General features: G+C 52.5%; 1 protein-coding gene and 1 long non-coding RNA gene across 2 annotated transcripts; one reads left to right on the top strand and one right to left on the bottom strand.

Annotated features, from left to right (window-relative positions):
• Nucleotides 1–1,301: 1,301 nt before the first annotated feature.
• On the bottom strand, nucleotides 1,302–16,348 carry cacna1fb (calcium channel, voltage-dependent, L type, alpha 1F subunit). Its single transcript, XM_081609456.1, has 27 exons — nucleotides 16,217–16,348; nucleotides 16,014–16,121; nucleotides 15,893–15,945; nucleotides 15,668–15,814; nucleotides 15,398–15,599; nucleotides 14,435–14,593; nucleotides 14,252–14,362; nucleotides 14,097–14,180; nucleotides 13,821–13,949; nucleotides 12,384–12,449; nucleotides 12,129–12,220; nucleotides 11,893–12,052; nucleotides 11,678–11,805; nucleotides 11,417–11,513; nucleotides 10,468–10,570; nucleotides 10,116–10,217; nucleotides 9,907–10,037; nucleotides 8,186–8,317; nucleotides 8,059–8,113; nucleotides 7,439–7,637; nucleotides 7,001–7,108; nucleotides 5,497–5,633; nucleotides 5,307–5,419; nucleotides 5,061–5,238; nucleotides 4,930–4,977; nucleotides 2,768–2,868; nucleotides 1,302–2,681 (listed from the first exon to the last, which is right to left on the bottom strand). The coding sequence occupies exons 2-27, from the start codon at nucleotides 16,071–16,073 to the stop codon at nucleotides 2,418–2,420; spliced, it is 3,159 nt and encodes a 1,052-aa protein (XP_081465582.1). The 5' UTR covers nucleotides 16,074–16,121; nucleotides 16,217–16,348; the 3' UTR covers nucleotides 1,302–2,417.
• LOC145552347 (uncharacterized) lies at nucleotides 10,577–11,505 on the top strand. Its single transcript, XR_014088378.1, has 2 exons — nucleotides 10,577–11,344; nucleotides 11,382–11,505. It is a non-coding gene; the product is annotated as an uncharacterized LOC145552347 (long non-coding RNA).
• Nucleotides 16,349–16,354: the final 6 nt, after the last annotated feature.

The following is a 16,354-nucleotide window of genomic DNA, read 5'->3' as shown; positions in this document are numbered from 1 at the left end:
CTGCATCGTCCCAGAACAAAAACACAAAATCATCATCATCATCATCATCATCATCATCATCATCATCATCATCAGCTCAAAACGAGCCGCAGCAGCGATTCTTCATGCCACACAGACTAAATATTATTTTAAATTTATTCTGAAAGGGTTCATCTGTTTCATTCACAACATTTTTATAATATATTACATTTTGCTGTAATAGTTGATTTTTCTAAGTTAGCTCAAATTTTGTATATATGATCTTAATATCCATCCACTTTCTAACATCCTGGTCCCTCAGTGGGTCAGCAGGAGCTGCTGCCTCTCCAGATAACGTTCCGGGCGAGAGGCGGGGTCGCCTGGATGGGTCACCTGGACGGGTCACCTGGACGGGTCACCTGGACGGGTCACCTGGACGGGTCACCTGGATGGGTCACCTGGACGGGACACCTGTCTGTTCCAGGGTCTTAACTTTGTTATTTTTAAGTTGCATGTTGATTAATAACCTGCGTTTCATTCAGTTTTCCATAATGTTGGTAAATATGATGCATTAGCAGGACGGAGGGATGTTGCTCTCGCTACATAATATGAAAATACTCGTCATTTTCTTTACATTTATTCTAAGTTATTGACTCCAAACTCTTATTATTCCTGGTGTTTTATAAACGAGCCACAGATTCTGTGCAGAAACGCTCCGTCCTCATTTTCATCCTCAATCCCTTTTAAATGCAGACGTCCACGTAGATCCACATCTTCATCTTCTCGGGTTTTTCTCTGATGTGATTATTTTATTAGACGGACCTTCAATCTGCCTAAAGAAAACTTCTGCAATGATGCTGTAACATCTGTGGAAATGTTGGCTCCATGTTGTCTGTCTGATGACACGACTTTAAATATTACATCCAATGTTAGTCAGTGACGGAGCCTCTGTTCTGCTGTTGCTGCCCTCGGCCAGCAGGGGGCCCCGGCGGGCTGGTTTATGACGGAGCCTCTGTTCTGCTGTTGCTGCCCTCGGCCAGCAGGGGGCCCCGGCGGGCTGGTTTATGACGGAGCCTCTGTTCTGCAGTTGCCGCCCTCGGCCAGCAGGGGGCCCCGGCGGGCTGGTTTACTTAAAGATGCTGCTTCAGACCCGTTTAAGTCCGTTTAGGTTCTTGGACATGATGCCTGCAGCTGGTCTGAGTTTGGTCCTGACTTTGGACCCACATGTCACCCTGGTTTCCTCCTGCTGGACCCGGCTGGTTCTGCTGGACCCGGCTGGTTCTGCCCGTTTGGCGTCACCAGCTAGTTCCACATATCTGTTAGAAACAACCCGGAGGCGAAGGCAGAGCGTGATCTGGATCTTTATTGGGAGGAAAACAGATTCAGGCAGAGCAGCTCCTCATCGTCTGAGCAGGAGTAAAAAGCCCTTGGTTCTGGGGAAAAGTCCGACGGGTCGGCAGGGAGAACAACACGAGTCGATCATCAGCATAAAAAACACCACAAGTAGAAAAACGAGCCGCACCTGCAGTGAGAGACACTGAATTCATCTGAGGCAGGAGACCCAGCGCCACAAACCGCTGATGACATCACCAGCTGATGATGTCATAGAGGTGGACGGCGCCCGGTGGAGAAAAACTCAATTCAAGCGAGTCGCCAGGTAAAATCTATTGGTCGGATAATCTGGAGATGGAAAATATTCTGTCTTTTTATTATAAAAACAGATTAAGGTCAAAATAAGTTAATATTTTTATTAGTTTGTCTGTAAAACCAACAGCTGTGTGTTTTAACTTGTATAAATGAATAAATTAGGACAGAAATAAATCCACCTGCTCCTTTTTACACATTAAAAAATGTAAAAAACCTTTTTATTCTGAATCTGTCCTCCTGCCTCAAGCCCAGGAATCCGACCAGAACCAGAACCAGAACCTGTTAGTTTAATAGACTCGGTTCTGACGTTCAGACTATCGGTGCAAACTCAAGTTAGATTCTGGTTTATTTACATCTAGACGTCATGACGACGTCTCAAACAGTGAATCTCCATGGTAACGGGTCGGAACCTAAACGAGCCTCTCAAACCGTGAGTCTCCATGGTAACGGGTCTAACGGGTCAGAACCGGTGACCCTCTCCCAGGTTGGCTCGTTGCGTCTCTCCTCTCAGTGTTGATAACTTTAGTGTCAGCAGTGATTAAACCCAGACCTGTTTGGACCGTCACATCCATCAGAACCATCATCAGAACCGGGTCACCGGAAGCTGAACCTGACCGGGTTACAGTTCTGATCCATTTACCTTTTTCCACAATCACATTTTAACTTCCTTCAGGTTCTTCTTCTGGCTTTTCCTCCACGTTTCTGTCGTGTAGTGAGAACCGCTCCTATTGGCCAGCGCGTTTCAGGAAACTCTTTTCTCCTATTGGCCGGCAGTCTCGGCCCCGCCGCCTCCTCCTGTGGTTGGTGGATCCTCAGAATGAGGTCACGCAGGCCATCTCGTCAGCCAGCTCCTCCTCCTCGCGGCTCGTCCTGATTGGCTCCTCGTCGCTGTAGAGCGCCGCCGGGTCGTCGCCGATGGTGTTCAGGAAGTCGTGGCTCCCGGAGCTCAGCAGGTCGCTGGCCGCCGACTCCATCTCGTCCACCGTCATGTGACACGCGTCTGCGATCTCTCGTTTGGCGAACGCGACGAACTTGGGGTCCCGGGCGTAGAGGCCGAGTCCCTCCGAGATCAGAACCTGGAGACAGAACAGAGCGGAGCCCATCATCTCCACGGCAACGCTCAGGAACAGGAAGTGAAGAGCGGTCAGTGGCGCTCGCTCACCGCCTCCACCAGACTGTCGGCCGATCCCCGTTTCTCAGCGAACGGAGCGCCGAGCTGCGAGGGAACCCTCAGGGTGGTGTAGGCCCGGTACGGGGGCGGAGCTACAAGACAGTCACATGACCCGATCAGAGTCACATGACCCGATCAGAGTCACATGACCCGATCAGAGTCACATGACCCGATCAGACACATGACCCGTCAGAGTCACATGACCCGCCAGAGTCACATGACCCGATCAGAGTCACATGACCCGATCAGAGTCACATGACCCGATCAGAGTCACATGACCCGATCAGAGTCACATGACCCGATCAGAGTCACATGACCCGATCAGAGTCACATGACCCGATCAGAGTCACATGACCCGATCAGTCAGATGACCCGATCAGTCACATGACCCGATCAGAGTCACATGACCCGATCAGAGTCACATGACCCGATCAATCACATGACCCGATCAGTCACATGACCCGATCAGAGTCACATGACCCGATCAGTCACATGACCCGATCAGAGTCACATGACCCGATCAGTCACATGACCCGTCAGAGTCACATGACCCGATCAGTCACATGACCCGATCAGAGTCACATGACCCGATCAGTCACATGACCCGATCAGAGTCACATGACCCGATCAGTCACATGACCCGTCAGAGTCACATGACCCGATCAGTCACATGACCCGATCAGTCACATGACCCGATCAGAGTCACATGACCCGTCAGAGTCACATGACCCGCCAGAGTCACATGACCCGCCAGAGTCACATGACCCGATCAGTCACATGACCCGATCAGAGTCACATGACCCGTCAGAGTCACATGACCCGATCAGTCACATGACCCGATCAGAGTCACATGACCCGTCAGAGTCACATGACCCGCCAGAGTCACATGACCCGCCAGAGTCACATGACCCGATGAGAGTCACATGACCCGATCAGTCAGATGACCCGCCAGAGTCCCATGACCCGATCAGAGTCACATGACCCGATCAGAGTCACATGACCCGTCAGAGTCACATGACCCGTCAGAGTCACATGACCCGATCAGAGTCACATGACCCGATCAGTCAGATGACCCGCCAGAGTCCCATGACCCGATCAGAGTCACATGACCCGATCAGAGTCACATGACCCGATCAGAGTCACATGACCCGATCAGAGTCACATGACCCGTCAGAGTCACATGACCCGTCAGAGTCACATGACCCGATCAGAGTCACATGACCCGATCAGTCAGATGACCCGCCAGAGTCCCATGACCCGATCAGAGTCACATGACCCGATCAGAGTCACATGACCCGATCAGAGTCACATGACCCGATCAGTCAGATGACCCGCCAGAGTCCCATGACCCGATCAGAGTCACATGACCCGATCAGAGTCACATGACCCGATCAGAGTCACATGACCCGATCAGAGTCACATGACCCGATCAGAGTCCCATGACCCGATCAGAGTCCCATGACCCGATCAGAGTCACATGACCCGATCAGAGTCACATGACCCGATCAGAGTCACATGACCCGATCAGAGTCACATGACCCGTCAGAGTCACATGACCCGATCAGTCACATGACCCGATCAGAGTCCCATGACCCGATCAGAGTCACATGACCCGATCAATCACATGACCCGATCAGAGTCACATGACCCGATCAGAGTCACATGACCCGTCAGAGTCACATGACCCGTCAGAGTCCCATGACCCGATCAGAGTCACATGACCCGATCAGAGTCACATGACCCGATCAGTCAGATGACCCGATCAGAGTCACATGACCCGATCAGAGTCACATGACCCGTCAGAGTCACATGACCCGATCAATCACATGACCCGATCAGAGTCACATGACCCGATCAGTCAGATGACCCGATCAGAGTCACATGACCCGATCAGAGTCCCATGACCCGATCAGAGTCACATGACCCGATCAATCACATGACCCGATCAGAGTCACATGACCCGATCAGAGTCACATGACCCGTCAGAGTCACATGACCCGTCAGAGTCCCATGACCCGATCAGAGTCACATGACCCGTCAGAGTCCCATGACCCGATCAGAGTCACATGACCCGATCAGTCAGATGACCCGCCAGAGTCCCATGACCCGATCAGCTGATGATCAGTGTGAGGACTCGTGTCTGTTCGTCTCACCTGAGCTCCCCACTGATCCACCGAACCAGGGCGGTCCATCTGCTGTTCCTGTCACAGGAAGGAGCATTAGCCAGACCCTTCACATCATTAGCCATCGGCTAGGCTTTTATTTTGAAGCCCTGCCTCCTCACCTCTTGCTGCCCCCCCGTTCTTGCCCTCGCCCCCCCAGGGTGGGCTGCCCTCCTCCTCCACCAGGATGAGCGGTGCGTAGAGGAGCCGCCCGCGGCGGGGGCACGGCTTGGCCCAGGACGCCGAGGACACGACGGCGGAGCGGGCGGAGGAACGGCGGGAGTCGTAGCTGCTGAAAGCCTGGCAAGGAGAGGGGCGGTTACCTGGGGAACAGGTGGATGTGTGTCTGGAGCGGCTGGATGGGTCACCTGAGGTCGTGCGCGGCGCGGTGGTGATGTCGGGTGGTACGTTCCGGGAATCGGCAGGTCGTCGCTGCTGCCCTGCCGCCTCAGACACTGGATGTTGAAGGACGGTTTCCGGCCTGGTGAGCGAAACAAACGCACCGCTCAGCCGGCTGTGTTGTCACACCATGATGTCAGCTGTGAGTCATTCTGTCACCTGTGGGTGTGGCAGGAAGGAGGCGTCTACGAGTCGTCCTCCTGCCCTCGCTGTAACTGTCGCCATAGCTACCGTTGCTGTAGGGGGCGTGGCCATCGCGGTGGTCTCTGCACAGCGACGAGTCGTCAGGGAAATGTCTGAGAACACAGTCAGGTGATAAATAATCCATCCTATCAGCTGCCAGCCTGCAGGGTGAAGGCGGGACATGGACCGGTCAAGCTCCGCCCACTCACCCGATGACGGCAGCTTCTCCACTAATCTGCTAATGCGCTAGAAGCAGAGCTAATTCTTTGCTTGTTACTTTTGCTAACATTTAGCACACTTAGCTTACCCTAAAATAATTTTTCCAAAGCGCTAATTTACTTGGCTGTTCTGTAAACTTAGTTGAATTTAGTTAGCTTGTTAGCACAAACATGTTGATAATGCATTTAGCACCAGCTGCTGCTAAATGCCATGTTGTTCTAGGCATTAGCATTAGCCTCCCCTAAATATCATGTTTATATTTCTGTGCTGACTCCATCATTATGTTTTGTTTAGTTTCCTACGGTAAATTGTAAGTGAAACTGTAGAGCCATAGCGACACCTGGTGGACATTGATCACGCTTTTCATTTGGTCAGTCGAGCAGAACTCGTCCGGCTGTACGCATGGTGTCCTCCACTGTCCTTCAGACACGTTTGTCCCTTGGACACTATCTGTCTGTAAGTTCATTTTATTAATTATTCTTCCATATTGTGTAATATTTTATTAGACATAGTTCTATGTTCCAACCAAAATACAAAGCTACATCATTAGCTAGTTAGTAATAATTGGGAACCATCTGTTGCTGTGTTGTTACAGTTTTACAAAACAAACCAGAAAAGAGTTGCAAAATAAAACAAAACTATCAAGGAATGGATTATTTTAAACTCAGGTGCCGTTTAGCTTTGTAAGAGCAGCACATCGTGAGGGCAGCATAATTTCACTTTAGCACTAGCTTCTGCTACATACCATGTTGGAAGCACTTTAGCTTCAGTAGAACTAATAGATTAGTGCTTCAGGGTTAGCACAGCTAACCTGCATGTTAGTAAACGTACTGGAGGCACTTCCTGCGTGTTGCTAGGCGACTGGAAGCACTTCCTGCGTGTTGCTAGGCGACTGGAAGCTCTTCCTGCGTGTTGCTAGGCGACTGGAAGCACTTCCTGCGTGTTGCTAGGCGACTGGAAGCACTTCCTGCGTGTTGCTAGGCGACTGGAAGCGCTTCCTGCGTGTTGCTAGGCGACTGGAAGCGCTTCCTGCGTGTTGCTAGGCGACTGGAAGCGCTTCCTGCGTGTTGCTAGGCGACTGGAAGCACTTCCTGCGTGTTGCTAGTCGACTGGAAGCACTTCCTGTGTGTTGCTAGGCGACTGGAAGCGCTTCCTGCGTGTTGCTAGGCGACTGGAAGCGCTTCCTGCGTGTTGCTAGGCGACTGGAAGCGCTTCCTGCGTGTTGCTAGGCGACTGGAAGCGCTTCCTGCGTGTTGCCTACCTGTCTCTGGAGGTGATGCTCTCGTTGTCCTCCTCTCGGCTGTAGTAGCCCTGCTCGCCGTAGACATCCACATCTCCGTTCCTCCAGGTTCTGTCTCTGGAGTCTCTCCTGCAGACCAACAGAAGAATATCAGATTTCAGACCCTGAAAATTAAAAATAATTTTAAGTTTTACTTTTACAAGATGTAAAGAGGAGCAGCAAAAGCAAAGGAAGCAGCTTAGCAGAGATGCTAACAGTTGATGATGTCATCAGGACATATTACTGTGGAATATTGTCTTTGCTGCCTAAGCAGTTAGCATGTTAGCATGAATCTGTCCAGCAGCAGTCTTCAGTCAGAGGCGTTGCAGCACTGACTGCAACTGGAGATCCTTCCTTGGACTCTGAAGATACTTGGGTGGCCTGAATTATTTTCTCTTTGGGGTAAATGAAATGACACACCGTCCATATTTGTAGTACGACGGCCTCTTGTGGGCGGAGTCTGTCAGGCTGTTCTTCACAGACGCCCGGCGATGATGACTCACTGATGACCTCACGCTGTCTCCACGACGAAGATGCTCGTCATGTTCGTTTCCATTTTCCATCTTGCTGAGCGACCCGACTCGGTGGATGAGACCGCCGTTTGAGACGCCGCCATCGCCTGCAGAGAGAAGCCCCGCCCACCGTCAGCGGCTCAGTTTGAGCAGGTGAGGTTGAAACGGTGCTGATGGGTTGCTCTACTGCCCCCTGCTGTTCATGCTCAGATTGAAGCTGATGGCAAGTATTTCATCATTTTCTTTTTTGAGGTTAAAGGTCGTTGATGGTCTGATTTTAAGAATCTGAGGTTCAATAAGTGAGGATGATGACGGAAGGAAGGCTCAGCTCGATGTTTGATAAAAACCGTCTCAGATTAAGAGACAGATTCAGGATAAAGATTTGTGTTTTTTGTTGGCTTTGTTTCTATATTTATGTAATAGATGAGGTCGGATTTGAACATATTGGTAGCGGATTAATTTCGCTGAAAATTTAGTGAAAATAAAAACAGAGACATTTCCACATCATGGAGCAATGCTGCTCTTCACCAGTAGGTGTCAGTATGGAGCCTCGTCGAGTCTCTGGTCCAAATCCGTTGTCGGCCTGCAGACAGAGAACAGACAGTTTGAGGCGGCTGGTCAGACGGCCGGCGGTGAGCCGTGGGCGGCTCGGCACCTGGTAGGCAGCGTTCATCTCCAGATCGTCGCCGTCCATCAGCGCCTCCTCCTCGTCCTCCAGGTCTTCATTCAGAGCCAGACGCATCTCTGGACCCAGATCCTGCAGCGTCTTCAGACCCGCCTTGCACAGCTGCAGCCAACACAGAGAAATCACTTCTGCCTCAGGTGGTGAGACAGTTTCAGCTTCAGCACATGACTGGGAAGTGAAGAGGACGAAATGAGACGATGAAATGTTTCAGCCTTTTTCTACAGAAGCTTTTCCCAACTTCAGGGGCCTCATAAGAAAGAGTACAAAGTTTCACACTAAAACTTTAGAGGACAAATTTAGAAAATCTGGATGTATGAAGATGTGCTGAGCTCAGAGCTGCTGCTGCTCCGCCGTCGCCTCCATACATATGAATGTAAATTAGTATAAATACCTGGAAGTCTGTCGCCATGTGAAGCAGTAACCATGGCCACATATCTGACCTCTAGGCGGCAGCTAAACGTTTGAAAAGTTCTGAGTTTCTGAGACGACATGGAGGCTGATGGCTGACGGCTGATGGTTGACGGCTGACGGCTGATGGCTGACGGCTAATGGCTGACGGCTGACGGCTGATGGCTAATGGCTGATGGCTGATGGCTAATGGCTGATGGCTAATGGCTGATGGCTGATGGCTGACGGCTAATGGCTAATGGCTAATGGCTGATGGCTGACGGCTGACGGCTGATGGCTAATGGCTAATGGCTGACGGCTGATGGCTAATGGCTGACGGCTGATGGCTAATGGCTGATGGCTGATGGCTAATGGCTGATGGCTAATGGCTGATGGCTAATGGCTGATGGCTAATGGCTGATGGCTAATGGCTGATGGCTGATGGCTGACGGCTAATGGCTAATGGCTGATGGCTGATGGCTGACGGCTGATGGCTAATGGCTAATGGCTGACGGCTGATGGCTAATGGCTGACGGCTGATGGCTAATGGCTGATGGCTGATGGCTAATGGCTGATGGCTAATGGCTGACGGCTAATGGCTAATGGCTGATGGCTGATGGCTGACGGCTGATGGCTAATGGCTGACGGCTGATGGCTAATGGCTGACGGCTGATGGCTAATGGCTGATGGCTGATGGCTAATGGCTGATGGCTAATGGCTGATGGCTGATGGCTGACGGCTAATGGCTAATGGCTAATGGCTGATGGCTGACGGCTGACGGCTGATGGCTAATGGCTGACGGCTAATGGCTGATGGCTGATGGCTGACGGCTAATGGCTAATGGCTGACGGCTGATGGCTAATGGCTGACGGCTGATGGCTAATGGCTGATGGCTGATGGCTAATGGCTGATGGCTAATGGCTGATGGCTAATGGCTGACGGCTAATGGCTAATGGCTAATGGCTGACGGCTAATGGCTAATGGCTAATGGCTGATGGCTAATGGCTAATGGCTGACGGCTGATGGCTAATGGCTGATGGCTGATGGCTAATGGCTGATGGCTGATGGCTAATGGCTGATGGCTAATGGCTGATGGCTAATGGCTGACGGCTAATGGCTGACGGCTGATGGCTAATGGCTGACGGCTGATGGCTAATGGCTGATGGCTGATGGCTAATGGCTGATGGCTAATGGCTGATGGCTAATGGCTGACGGCTAATGGCTAATGGCTAATGGCTGACGGCTGACGGCTGATGGCTGATGGCTAATGGCTGATGGCTGATGGCTAATGGCTGACGGCTGACCTGAACAGCAGATGGATTCGTAGAGTCAGACTCTCCCGTCACGTTTCCTTTCTCCTTCCTCTTCCTGAACTTCCTGAAATAATCCTGAATGAGGAACGTTGCATAAAACTTCCCAACGGTGACTTCCTCTTCTGCAGACAGAGAGAGAGGTTGAGTCTGCAGACCGGCGGACGGAGACCCGGCTTGTCCCTGCAGGCCGGTTGCTCTACCTTCATGTGGTGGGATGACCTCATCCAGCAGCTTCGGCTTCATCCGCTTCCAGATCTTCTTGATGATCGCCCTCAGGTCCTCATTCTCCTGTTCAGGGTTACCTGTCCACAGCACCCAGGGGACGGAGTCAAAGACAGGTCAGAAGATCATACCTGAACCGCCTCAGTCGGAGCTGGTGCTGAACAGATTACAGACAGAAGCGCAGCTGAAAAGTCGCTACATATGCAGATGATACTGTGACTTATGTTCCACATCTGGATATTCAACAGAGCTAACACGCCGATTTTCTAATACAAACCATGAAAAAGAAGTCTAAGCTGAGTCGTCCTCCACCTACAGGTCGTCACGTACCTTCAGTCTTGATCTTGAGCGCGGTGCGAACCAGAGCGAACAGCGTGGCGTTGAAGGTCACCATGCCGTCGGCGTTCAGAGGCATGTTCATGGCCACCAGGCGCTGCGGTGCAGAGGAAAAGGACGACTCAGTTCTGTTCAGGGCTAACGGACAGAACCAAAACACGCCTGCAGGAACTCAGACTCCTTTAGTCTGAAGGACAAACCCTAACAATCCGTCGCTAACTACTGATTAGCTGCAGCTTTGCAGTTCGGTTTCAGAAATATTGGAACTTCTGCCGAGCATCAGATGGAACCAAGAACCAGAACGGGCCAAGAACAGTGCAGTGCTTCACACTTCCCCGACCGAACTGGACTTTATGCACACATCCTGGAGCTGGATAAGGCGGACTGGAGTTGGTTAAGGCGGACTGGAGTTGGTTAAGGCGGACTGGAGTTGGATAAGGCGGGCTGGAGTTGGTTAAGGCGGACTGGAGTTGGATAAGGCGGACTGGAGTTAAGGCGGACTGGAGTTAAGGTGGACTGGAGTTGGTTAAGGCGGACTGGAGTTGGATTAAAGCGGACTGGAGTTGGTTAAGGCGGACTGGAGTTAAGGCGGACTGGAGTTGGTTACGGCGGACTGGAGTTGGTTAAGGCGGACTGGAGTTGGTTAAGGCGGACTGGAGTTGGATAAGGCGGACTGGAGTTAAGGCGGACTGGAGTTAAGGTGGACTGGAGTTGGTTAAGGCGGACTGGAGTTGGTTACGGCGGACTGGAGTTGGTTAAGGCGGACTGGAGTTAAGGTGGACTGGAGTTGGTTAAGGCGGACTGGAGTTGGTTAAGGCGGACTGGAGTTGGTTAAGGCGGACTGGAGTTGGTTAAGGCGGACTGGAGTTGGGTTAAAGCGGACTGGAGTTGGTTAAGGCGGACTGGAGTTAAGGCGGACTGGAGTTGGGTCAGTCCTGCTCACCTTGCAGGCCACTCTGTGCGGACAGAGCTTGCCGAACCCCAGAGGAGGCTGGATCCTGCGGAGCAGCGCCACCACATCCAGATGTTTGATCCGACCTCTGAGGACACGAAACCCAGATCAGTGATTCCAGTTTCTGCTCCAAATGGCAGCAGCAGAACTTAAGAACATCTCAGATCTATGTAATCTGAAGAAGCTCATCATAACCTGAGCTCACAGAACAACTGGACCACTGGCAGGAAGCAGAACCTCTGCAGAACCTACTTGGCTTCCGGATCGTACTCCGACCAGATCCTTTTAAATTCATCCAGATGATGCGGCCCCAGGATGGACCAATCACGGGTCAGATAGTCGAAGTTGTCCATGATGACGGCAACAAACAGGTTGATGATCTAAGTGAGAGAAAGAGAAGTGCGGTCAGGTTCTGGTCCAAATGGAGGAAAGTCCTGGGAACGTTCTGGGAATGTTCAGGTTCCCACCAGGAAAGCACACAGCATGAAGAAGCTGATGAAGTAAACGATGGCGAAGTTGCTTCCGCAGCTGAACTCCTCTCCTGGTTCGTAGTCCGACTCCGGATCGCAGCGTTTCCCTGGAAGGCTGGCCAACATGATCTCCTGCCATGCTTCACCTGTGGCACACCTGTTCACACACACACACAGGTAAACGGGCAGACACCGGGCGCTGAGCATCCAGACGGAGAGGAGAAGCCTCTGACCTGAAGAGGAGCAGGACGGCCTGAGGGAACGTCTGGAAGTTGTTGTTTCTGTTGATCTGAGTGTAGTCCTGCATCGCGATCTTCCCGAACGTCTGCCAGACACAGCAGAGGGAACAGTTAACCCGAAGACAGTCAGAACCTGGTCCTGCTGCGTTCAGGTTCTGGGGGACATGCAGAACCTTCCAGAACCTCATCAGCTCTGGTGTCTGGACTCCAAACAGCACCCCCTACAGGCTGACCTGTGTGTGAACTCACCTGCATGCCGATGACGGCGTAGATGAAGAAGATCATGGCGATGAGCAGAGCGACGTACGGCAGCGCCTGCAGGGAGAGGACGGGCAGAGTGTTGGGTAAGTTATCAAATGTTAGACTTTTATAATGTTCTTGCTTTATGTACTCTTTAGTCACATCTTTTAAGAAATGTTTCTGTATTGTTAATCTGATTTCCTTTCTCAGAGGGTCTCTCTGACGAAGAGGAGCGACAGCAGCTCTTCACAGAACGCCCTGCTTTTGACCCGATAGCTGAAAAACTGTCGCCATGAAGACGTAGATTATCCAGTTCCTGTTTGACCAGGAACTGGATAATCTAGTCTAAGATGGATTGTGTTGTTAGTGACAATCATTGGCGCTGTAACTGTGTGATGAAGGGTTTCCCTCCCTTTAGAGTTACAGCTCCATGATCAGGGATCCTAAAGACAATAAAAAGAGAGGAGCAGGAAAATGTGCTTTCAGAGCCGAGGAGATTGTAACTGAAAGCACGTCTCTGTTCTCCTCGCGAGGTTTCAGAATCTCTGCCACTTTCCTGCGTTCATTTAATAGGTGTCAACTCTGACGGAGAGTCTCAGCCTGACCCGGCGCCCAGGAGCCAGGCAGCGGGGCTTCAACCCGACAACCCGACTGAGGGCCCACCAGCAACCTGAAGGTTTGTTTATGATTATTGATCCAGTGATTTTCTGGAGTCGGTCCACCTTCTGATCCACTTGTTTCAGAATTTTCAGGTATTTAAGACTTTTTGCCAACTTCCCTCGTTTACTTCCTGCTCTCTGGTTAACCCCGCCCCTGCTACCCCCGCCACTGCTAACATCCCGCTAACCCTGCCCCTGCTAGCCCCGCCACTGCTAACCCCCCGCTAACCCAGCCCCTGCTAGCCCCGCCCCTGCTAGCCCCGCCACTGCTAACCCCCCGCTAACCCAGCCCCTGCTAGCCCCGCCACTGCTAACCCCCCGCTAACCCAGCCCCTGCTAGCCCCGCCCCTGCTAGCCCCGCCACTGCTAACCCCCCGCTAACCCTGCCCCTGCTAGCCCTCCTGCTAACCCTGCCCCTGCTAGCCCCACCCCTGCTAGCCCCGCCCCTGCTAACCCTGCTTGCCCTTCCGCTAACCCTGCCCCTGCTAACCCTGCCCCTGCTAACCTCCCCTGCTAACCCTGCCCCTGCTAGCCCCACCCCTGCTAGCCCCGCCCCTGCTAACCCTGCCCCTGCTAGCCCCACCCCTGCTAGCCCCGCCCCTGCTAACCCTGCCCCTGCTAGCCCCGCCCCTGCTAACCCTGCCCCTGCTAGCCCCACCCCTGCTAACCCTGCCCCTGCTAGCCCCGCCCCTGCTAACCCTGCCCCTGCTAGCCCCGCCCCTGCTAACCCTGCCCCTGCTAGCCCCACCCCTGCTAACCCTGCCCCTGCTAGCCCCGCCCCTCTGACCTGCAGTGATTTGATGAATGTCCACAGCAGTGTGCGAATCCCCTCCCCTTTATTCAGAAGCTTGACCAGCCGCATCACTCGGAACAGGCGGAAGAAGGTGATGGACACCCTGGAGCTGTCCTCACCGCTCTGAAAACAGAAACATCTATTAAGTCCTGCATGAAAGTTGATTTTTAAACTTGAGGCGTGATTGTTTCACGTCTCAAGTTTAAAAAATTAAAATTATCAGTGGGATTTTGGATAGTGATGATCATTTCACTGTGATCTGCTGCTCACGCTGAACTCTGTCACCACGATGTCCACCACGCTGCCGACCACGATTAGAGCGTCGAAGGAGTTCCAGGCGTCCACAAAGTAGTGCTGCAAGGACAAGGAGGACATGAGACGCTGTGCAGGATGCGGACCGAGCGATTGTGCATTCGGTTCTGCACCCGGAGCCGCAGGGCCAGCAGCTTCAGCAGCATCTCCACGGTGAAGAGTCCGGTGAAGACCATGTTGAGGATGTCCATGACGTGGCTGAAGGTCTTGGACTGCTCGTAGTGCTGCAGCAGAGAAAGCACTCAGCTCGCTTTGGTCCGACCGGATCGGCTTTGACTAACTGGACCAGTACCGACCTGCACAGCCAGTGTGACGGTGTTGAGCAGAATCAGGACGAACATGACGTACTCGAACCCCGTGGAGTTGATGATGGACCAGAACTTGTACTGAACCGGGTTCTTTGGGATGTAGAGTTTCAGAGGCTGAGCCTTCAGGGCGTACTCCACGCACTGACGCTGAGACAGAGGCAGACAGCAGAGATGAGACGTGGGACAGACCTGAGACACTGTCCTGCAGCCCAACAATTGGACCCAGAACAGGAACTGATCCAGCAGAACCACCAAACAAGAACAGCAAAGAAGTTTCATTTTCTGTCTGGAATTATTCCAGACATTTAATGGAAGCCGACAGAACAGTTTGGATCTGAATCAGGTTTTGAGTTTTCTCTTGGTTTACTTCTGTTCCACCAGGTGAACCAGACAATGTTCCAAGTGGACTTCACAAGACCAACAGATCCAGAACCAAATCAAGCCAATCATACAGAACCAGGACCGGCTGTGGGAGGAGCTCTGTCCAACATGGTGGACAGTCCCGGCTCACTCTGTAGTTTTAGTCCTGATCTGAAGCAGAATCATAACTTTCCCTACGCGGAGATCCACACGGACCCGAGACGGACGTCCACTGACCGCCCCGGTTCCGAGCCTGGAGGCTTCGTTCGCCCTGCAGGTCTTGATGCTTGATGATGATTTTTTTTCTGGGTTTAGAAACCATCAAAGAAATGTGAGGGAACATCAGGGAGACTGCCTGACTGAGGAAGAGGAGGGTACTGCAGCTGGGTGGACCTGCAGGGTTTAGGAACCAGAACTGGGACTAAGACGACCTGGTTGGACACTTGGAGCTCTTCATAGCCTGATGTCCTCCATCAGCCAGAGTGAATATTTTTCTGGAGGTTTGGACGGACAACGTCCCATGTAGACATTTTGTCCTCAGACCGATTTGGACTTTCGCTGAGGTTCTGGTCCAATAGGACAGAGTCTTACCTGGTTCTTGTCCAGCTCACAGTTCTTGTACTCCTGCTCTCCTTGCTCTCTGAAGGTGATGATGACAAAACCCACGAAGATGTTCATCATGAAGAACGCAATGATGATGATGTAGACGATGAAGAAGATGGAGATCTCCACCCTGTAGTTGTAGATCGGTCCCGAGTTCTCGCCGTTGGCGTCGATGGCTTTGTAGAGGAGCCTGGAGACCAAGACACAATCGTTCAGAGCCAGCTGAGGGAGAAGAGCTGACGGAGGTGGGATACTGACGCGGGCCAGCCCTCGAAGGTGGACACGGTGAAGAGCGCCATCATCCCCATCAGGACGTTGTCGAAGTTGAAGTCGCTGTTCAGCCAGATGCGCTCCCTGACCATGGGGTGACTCACGTCTCCGTCCTTGTAGACGACGAAGGTTCCTCTGCAGACACACACCTGGTTCAGCCTGAGCGGAACCAGAGCCGGACCAGACTTGGCCAGAACCGCCTCTCTGACTCACTTGCACTGCTCCGGAGTGCTCTTGGCCTCGTCGGTGCAGCGGTAGAACTTCCCCTGAAAGCAGAAGCAGAGTCAGGCGGTGGCGGCGTCGGGCCTGGGCCGGGCGAACGGCGCAGAGGAACCTTGAAGAGCTGGACGCCGATGCAGGCGAACATGAACTGCAGCAGCGTGGTGACGATCATGATGTTCCCGATGGTCCGGATGGCCACAAACACACACTGGACCACATGCTGCAACACACACACCAGAGACTTGACACCTGGACGAGCAGATCCACGCCAGAACCTCCTCTGAGGCCCGACCCAGCCCAGACCCTCACAGTTACCTTCAGCCCTTTGGCCCTGTTGATGGCTCTGAGAGGTCGCAGCACCCTGAGGACTCGAAGGATCTTCACCACAGAGATGGCGCTGGAGCTGCAGACACACAGAGGAACCAGAAAACGTCTGATGGGACCAGAGAGGAG

This window comes from Poecilia reticulata, chromosome 7 (assembly GCF_904066995.2).
Source record: "Poecilia reticulata chromosome 7, P_reticulata-male-v2, whole genome shotgun sequence".
In the NCBI taxonomy this organism is placed as follows: domain Eukaryota; kingdom Metazoa; phylum Chordata; class Actinopteri; order Cyprinodontiformes; family Poeciliidae; genus Poecilia; species Poecilia reticulata.
This window is presented reverse-complemented; position numbering and strand designations above follow the sequence as displayed.